Raw genomic sequence first — 7929 nt, 5'->3', positions numbered from 1 at the left:
ACTGCTCCCACTTAGCCTTTTTTTTTTTTTTTTTTAGCATCTAAACATCTGAATGATTGACAGCATCTATTAAACATCCATGATAATTTGAAAACCTAACACACTTCTACTAGTAAACTTAGCAAATAGATTTTGATGTTAAATCTTGTATACTTTCAGGAAACATGTTATCCAAAAAACCCAAATTAACACATATTAACTAACTCAAAGGCATTTAAAATCATCAATAGTACTTTTTTCTATCTAGGGAAATATAAATAAGGCACTAGGAAAAGAAAATGCATGTAAGACATATAATATTAGTGAATTAGTTTATTTAAAACCATCAGTTTTTCCAACGTGAATGGACTGGTTCATATCACACCATATTTAGAGATACAAGGTGATTATAACTAATGTGTCTACAAGACATACTGGGTCAAACAATGTGATCAATCCAAAGGGTATCTTTTAAAAAGAATTTAAGTACTCAGCTGCAAACATAAGTTAGTCACAAATGAGATTTTTTTTTAAAAAAAGGTTTTTAATGAGTCAAATGTATTACAAAAACTTAGTGTGTGTGTAATCATAGCCAAATGCATTCCTCAGGCATGCCGGTGGCAAGCAAAATAATGTTAATAGAATGTTATTAAAAAATAAAACTTTTTCTGAATGATACATGTAAAACATCATGGCACATTATCATCATTTGACAACAGAAAACAGAACAGGAAGACACGTTTCAATATTGACTTTTTGTTGTTTCTATAAACGTAAAAAAACCAAAAATTTCAACAGAACACGTAAATCAGAAATTCTAGAGCGTAAGCCATAAAGAGGTGTTCTCTTCCATGCAATTGCCAGCCGGGCATGGTGGCTCACTCCTGTAATCCCAGCATTTTGGGAGGGTAAGGCAGGCAGATGGCATGAGCTCAGGAGTTCAAGACCAACCTGAGCAAGGTGGCAAGATCCTGCCTCTACAAAAAATAAAATTAGCCAGGTGTGGTGGTGCACACCTGTAGTCACGGCTACTCAGGAGGCTGAGGTGGGAGGATCACTTGAGTCCAGGTCAAGCCTGAAGTGAGTCAAGATCATGCCACTGCACGCCAGCCTGGGTGCCAGAGCAAGACCCTGTCTAGGGAAGGTAAAAAAGCATGCAATTCCCTACAAATAATGTCTAATTTCAATGCATGAGAAAAAGCATCTTTACAATTCAAATATATCTTTCAGCCAATAGAGGAACAACTCCATAACTCCCCATCTGCTTTATCTACAAAGACTTAATGATTACACAATAAAAACTCCTTGGAATTGTAAAATAAATTTTAAATAGCAACAATTCACTTGTTCTTTTCTATTTTACTTACACATTTTCAAATATGACCATGTTAATGACCAAGTATGTACAATATTTTAAGGACAAAAATAACAATTATATACAGTTTGCAAAGATCAAATTCTAACCATGGACACCTTTCTTCTAGTCCAATGACTGAAGCCTGTCCAGTGCCAGTAACTCCCAGGGACTGCATAAGGCCAAATGAAGCCTCAATGCTGTATTTACCTTTTTCCTTTCACATGCTTTCATTTTTCTTAAAGAAACATTTACAATGTACCTGCTTTGAAAATATTAACAATGTTTTGTGCCACAGATCAAAGTCCTTGCCTACTCACAAGCTACTGTTAATTGAAGGCAATGTTACCACTCAGATCAAATTCATATGTCTAGATCCCAGATACCTGGGTATGAAATATGCAAATCTGCCAAGAGAAATTAGATATTTTTCTTTTCTTTTAATATAACCCACTATATAATAGTGAACTAAATATGTTTGTTTCATAGAAACAACTTACATTTGCCAATATGAGGCAAATGGTCTATGTACAGATATATCAGGACTGCCTAACTGACAGTGAGTGTTGCTAGCCAGGCTCCAAGCTAATGGAGCTAATACGGTGGAGCTCTCTGCTGAATGGACTTCCCCTTCAGGATACGTCGGATCTGGAAGAGAAACAAATAAAATTTGTGAGGTTTATTTCTTATGGCCAATGCAGTGTTATTTCCTTCTGAGTTTCATTCCTTTCTTATACAATCTACACTACTATTAACTTGTAAGTATATGAAGAAATACACACAATACTTCTCAAGATTCTGAGGTGACTCTTAAAAATACTAAACTTTTAAAGCTTATTTCAGATCTCCTATAATAATCTTTGGGTCCAAGAAAGTAAAACATCTCCATTAAAAATTATCTGAAGTTGAAAATCTCCATAAACTTAAATAACACCTATATTCTTTTCCTAATTTTTAGTCTTGCTATTTGTGAGAACATTTAATATAAGGCAGTAATTAAGGCAAATTATAATATCTCGCTTATCTTGAAGTCAGCCTCAACTAACAGGAACACAAAACCCACATTTTATGATACACACACACAAGTAAATCCTTAATACCATTCGAGTCAAAACAGCTGTCATGATATCCAAGTATTAAAGCATCTACACATAACTTCATGGATCACAGAAAAGATCCCAGCTCATTCAGAGTGGTTCATTTTATAACCCCGTCTGATAAATTTTATTTTCTATCTCTCAGCCTCCAGCAGATACGAAGCAACAATTTAGAAGAAAGGAGATTGGGGTAGGCGATACAACTGATAGCTGCTAGAAGGAAACTTATGATCACAGTACGACGATAAAAGCCAGGGAAAAGACCCCCTACCTGCCCAACACACACAAAATACCAAAGCAAAAAGGAGATAATCTGAGAATATTTAATGAAGAGCTAAATGGCTTAATACCTCAATAATCCCTGAGAGCATAGTTATATGACTGCATACCACAAACAGTGAAGTAGAAGCAAATACTGGGCTTAGGACTCTGCCTTTTTAAAAGTTAATGATGGTCCTTGGAACCTCTCTGAATATCAATTTTCTCAGTTGAAACTTGAAAGTTGCAAAGTTCTTCTAACTATTAAAATATACATGAAAACTCTTTACAAACTATTGAAAGATTCTTTCTAAATTACACAGAGCTCTCTACATAGGGGCTGCTATAACATTATGGTCATAATGACAGCTCAGAATCAAAGAAAAAGCCAAACGGCATTCCACATATTTTATTTTGTGATTAGTAAAGTATGTAATGACCTACCCACAGCCACAATCCCCCTCATTCCCTCCAGGAAAAGAGTTCTATCAAAAACATGTTAAGTTCTTAAAAGAATAAGTTCTTATTATCTAAAAAGTTTACTCATGAAACTATTCAATCCTCAATGATAACATATAACCATATTTGATGAATAAAGCATTAATTCTGTTTAAAGTATAAAGTATTTCTAGGCTTGAAATTACATAATTTTTCCATTTTTGGTTCAGTACCACTTCATAGACAGAAATAATTCTAACTATTGATGTTCACTGAGCTCTTCTTACTCTGTACCTGGGACTATTGTCAGCACTCCACATATAACAACTCATTTACTATCCACAATATTTGAAGGCTCATACCTTAAAAGACTAAGATTCTCTTTCCTTGGTATCTGCAGGAACCTTGGTACCTTCTCTTTCCGCACCTTAAACCATTCTGACTTACTCTAACTCTAAGTCTGTGTCACAGACTACTACCTGACCTCTAACCATTTTGAGTCTATGGATAAACCCTCAGATTTCTTAATTGCTCTGTTTCCAAAGGAAGAGGAACACCAAAATGCTATGATGGCTATCTTGAGACACAGACACTGACAGAGCCCACCTAAAGAGCAACAGCTCGCCTCTGCCCTGCACAGCCTAATCTCCCTTTATGTTTCAGACTGGAGTGCCAAAAAGTACTTCCTCTCCCTCCTGTGCCTCTCACCTGTTCTCCCACAGGGCCATCGGGAACCAAATGCACTGGCTGTTCGTTCTCCAAGTTCCGAGTACTTGGGTCGGCTCCCTTCCTCATCAACAGGCGGACGGCATCTAATTGTGTCAGCCGGTACTGCAGGCTGGCAGCAACATGGAGGGCAGTGTTGCCATTGTAAGCCTGAAGATAAAACGAAATACCAGACATCAGGAAGGGGGAAATTTCATGAAAGGAGCTCAAAAACTTTGAGAAGGTGTACAGAAGGCCATTCCCACTCTGGTGTGGTTATTAAAGCTTTCTAAAAGTACCTTTGCATTCACAAAAGACAGGCAACTGGGCAGCTCCAAAAAGAGGCGAATGAGTTCCAGATTTGCTTCTTCAGCTGCCAAATGCAGGGCAGTGCGGCCACTTTTGCGATCCTTGTCAAAGGCAAGAGGGAGAGAAAAAAAAAAAAAGAAAATCCAGATACCATGCCTTGGAATACACTTTTCACCCAGTCTCTTGAATGTCTGATTTGGCTTCAGAGACTCACTTTGAATGCTCCCTTCTCCACAATGCCTTGCTTAATCCCAAGCTAAAGGGAATCTTTTATTTCTCTTAAATTTCCTATTAATTTGCCTATATGCCTCTTGTCACAATGTACCTTTTTATACAGAGTGGCCATAAAATGTAGAAAAATAAATGATATTTTTAAATCCTATGTCGTAACATTATCAGTAAACCATGTATTATGTATTCATCTGCATTTCCAGACTTGGTAGCGTCCCTGTGTCATATTTAGCTGTTATCTCTCACCTCTTTTACTAGACAGTAAGCCTCAAGGGTCCAAATGGTTTATGACTTAGGCAATTTTCCCCCACATATTCAGTGAATAAAACCAAATTTTAAAAGAATATTTTCCAGCGTAAAAAACAGAAGATGAATTCCACATCCCACAACAATGAAGAAACCCTTACAAAAAGCACTACCTTTATTCTCAGTGTATGAAAATGGAAGCCAAAATGACAATATCAATTTCAGGCATGTTCTTTTCCTTTCAAAGACTATTTTACACCTAAATGACCTTTTGGATAATAATCCACAGATTCAAAGCAAATCAAAAAAACACATGAAATGATCTGTTAAAATCTGGGCTTCTTAACCACCCCATACATTGCTACTCACACCATTAATTTCAAAAAAAAAAAAAAAAAGGAAGTTTGAATCTGTACTTGGAAGCAAAGTCTTTTGCTCTTCTGCTATAACCAGCTTCTCCCCTACCCCATCTTAAACCTTTTCTTTGAATTTACCTTCGCTTCCACCGCTGCTCCCATTTGAATTAGGCACTTAATGGTATCAACCAGACTCTTATTCTTCAGTAAAAGCTCCTGAACTTCAGGTGAATGAGGCTGTTGATTTCTCTGGAGTTCATGGACCACAGCATTGTGGGCTATGACTGCACAATGAAGGGGAGTCAGGCCTAGAAGAAAAGTATAATCAAGCAGTGGTCAAGCATCCCATCAGGTCTTTTGGTCCCTCTATAACGACAAAAGTTGAGGATGGCCTCTAACTTAACCTACAAATGGGCTTCACAAGAACTAATAAAGCAATCTGAATATAGTCCCTTTGTTGGGTCTTGGTGCTAATTTTATCTACAGAATATTTTCGCTTTAATTACCTTCCTTCTTAGTATGATACTTAGTACCCTTAGACCTTATGGGTCCCCCTCTCTAAGTGGCTCTCAATCTAATAAAGTTTCAGTTGCTTACCATCATAGTTAGTTGCCTCAAGATCCACAAACTGATTACTTCCCACTGCTCCCTTCTGAATCGCCTGCAGATTTTAAAAACAGACATCTGTTAGCAACACAAGCTGCGCATATACCTATTAGAATCCCCAAGAAATGAATAAGTTAACTCAAAATAGATTATTGTAATAGACAACCTATATCCAACTTCTAATATCCAACTGTATCTCTCTGGCCTTGCAATGATGGAAGCCTGGTCTGCTGCCTCTTACCTGAAGCACCTGGCAGTGGCCCTTCTCAGCACAGACATGCAGAGGTGTTCTTCCCCAGCAGTCTGTGGTGTTCACCTGCGCCCCGAGGTTCACCAGATCCTGCACAATGAGATGCTGATTGGCAGCCACTGCCACCTGAAAGGCACTCTGTGGATATCCAGAGGAAAAAAGGTATGTTAAACATACAATGTTATCATAACAAGGAATATGAAACTAAACTATGACTGAGGGAAAAACCCACATAGAGAAAATAAATCCTTTGAATAAGCCATCAAATACTGTAAGACAAGGAAACTAAAGTAAGCCGAGGGTGTGGCTTTATTACACTCAGTGTTTGGTCAAATAGCTACAAAGTTAATAACTTCAAGGTTGATGATAGCAAAAAGTCAACATCTCAAAGTTAATATTAACTAAACTCTCTTGATGTTGAGCTCTAAGATGATCTACACATAAGGCTGGTCATCATTCACTTCACCATGACCCCCTCTTTGCCATTTCAGACTCTGTCAAGGTCCTCACCTGTCCATTGTGCTCTTTAATATCCAGCATGTGAAGTGCATTCATCTTTCTTGCTAGAACATAGGAAAGTGCTCTTCTCCCTTGGGCAACAGCAATATGAAGGAACCTGGGGAACATAGAAAGGAAAAGGGGTGAATTATTTCTGATTTCACTAAGTTGTTCTTTTGAAAAAAAAAAAATCTTCCTTTAGCCCCCTTTTTATATATTGGTACACTCAAATGAAACATTACAAAGCATAATTTGTCTTTTCTGCTACATTGATGATACACCCCAGTTGGAACAGGATGGGTTAGGCTATCAGAAATAAGAAAAAGAAGAATGTCAAGCACCATGCTGATCACCTTACATCTATTATTTTTAATACTCATAAAATCCCTATACAAGAGGTATTATCATTTTACATCTCCAGGAACTGAGACATAAAGAGGTTAAATAACTTGCCCAAGGCCACAAAGGCATCAGGACAGATTAAGATCAATCTGCAAACCAACTCACAGTTTATCCCTAATCATGATCTAATTGTTTCTGTTTACAGTCTACGATGGTCTTCCAAACCCAATTATTCAAGATGACACAGATATTTTTACGATTTAGAACAGGTTATTTGTTCAGCCAAAAAATTTCTTTGAAGGAAAACCCTTTCTTGACATATTAGCTATCACTGCATGGCGGTTTCTATCTATACTAGTCATCTTGGTTAGCCAACCACTAAGGTATACCTTCATATACCCTAGAAAAATTCTATGCTTACTAGTCCAACAAGTGTGGCTTACCTAATTAAGAACACAAGATAAAAGGATACTCACGTGTCACCATCTGCATCCTTTGAAAGAAACTGGTCTTGGGAAACATTTGCCAATTTGCTTTCTTCCTGCTCCACTTGCCACTGAAAAAATGATTTCCCTAACTGTGTGGTATTCATTGGATTTCCAGGGATGTTTGGGAATGGCAGTGAAGTGTTTGAAGCGTCAGAGGCCATCTCGTGCCCCGCCATGGCCTCACAGAGGCTGTCGGACATCATGCTGAAGCTGTGCAAGTGAGCATCATTTTGCTGCTGAACACTGGAGGAAGTCGGAACGGGATTAGCAATATTCTCAGATTCCCTTTCATTATTAAGAAAGGAAACTAAGCTTTCATTCGGGCAAAACGGTGATTCTTGACCATCAAAGAGGTTTGGTTCGTAAGTCGGGGACTGGGGAGGTCTGGAGAAAGGACTGTATTCCAGAGTTGGTTTGTGGGTATAGTGCGGCTGCTGCTCTACATGCTGGTTCTGTGGAGAATACTGGTACAGGGAAGCCTGGTCTATCACTTGTGGGGGGCTGTTGACTTGGAACGGTTGGTATTTCTGAGGTGGAGAAAAGACCTGTCCTCCATGGAAGTCTTGACACTGCTCTGCAGGGGAGCTCTGAGGGACCACCACGGGGTTCAACCAGCTAACTTGAACTGTGTTCAGGGAAACGGGGCTGCATTCATTCTTAATGTTGATGATGTTCTGAAGCAGATCAGCACTGCTGTCCTGTTTGGGTTCATTGTGATGAACATCTTCCATGCTCTCCCCGGGCGTTGGTGTTTGAGGTGGTGTCTGGAAAG

General features: G+C 38.4%; 1 protein-coding gene across 3 annotated transcripts in view; it reads right to left on the bottom strand.

The window, feature by feature from the left end:
* Positions 1–294: 294 nt before the first annotated feature.
* Positions 295–7929, bottom strand: part of NFKBIZ (NFKB inhibitor zeta) — a 32620-nt gene continuing 24985 nt past the window's right edge. For all 3 annotated transcript variants that reach the window (XM_025377312.1, XM_025377313.1, XM_025377311.1), the window contains 8 exons: positions 7146–7921; positions 6340–6445; positions 5821–5967; positions 5571–5634; positions 5112–5281; positions 4131–4241; positions 3835–4002; positions 295–1981 (listed from right to left, as the gene is read on the bottom strand). In XM_025377312.1, the coding sequence (XP_025233097.1) occupies positions 1928–1981; positions 3835–4002; positions 4131–4241; positions 5112–5281; positions 5571–5634; positions 5821–5967; positions 6340–6445; positions 7146–7921 (1596 nt within the window). In that variant the 3' untranslated portion in view covers positions 295–1927. The remainder of the gene's footprint in view (positions 1982–3834; positions 4003–4130; positions 4242–5111; positions 5282–5570; positions 5635–5820; positions 5968–6339; positions 6446–7145; positions 7922–7929) is intronic.

The sequence above is a fragment of the Theropithecus gelada genome, chromosome 2, assembly GCF_003255815.1.
Source record: "Theropithecus gelada isolate Dixy chromosome 2, Tgel_1.0, whole genome shotgun sequence".
Lineage (NCBI taxonomy): Eukaryota > Metazoa > Chordata > Mammalia > Primates > Cercopithecidae > Theropithecus > Theropithecus gelada.
This window is presented reverse-complemented; position numbering and strand designations above follow the sequence as displayed.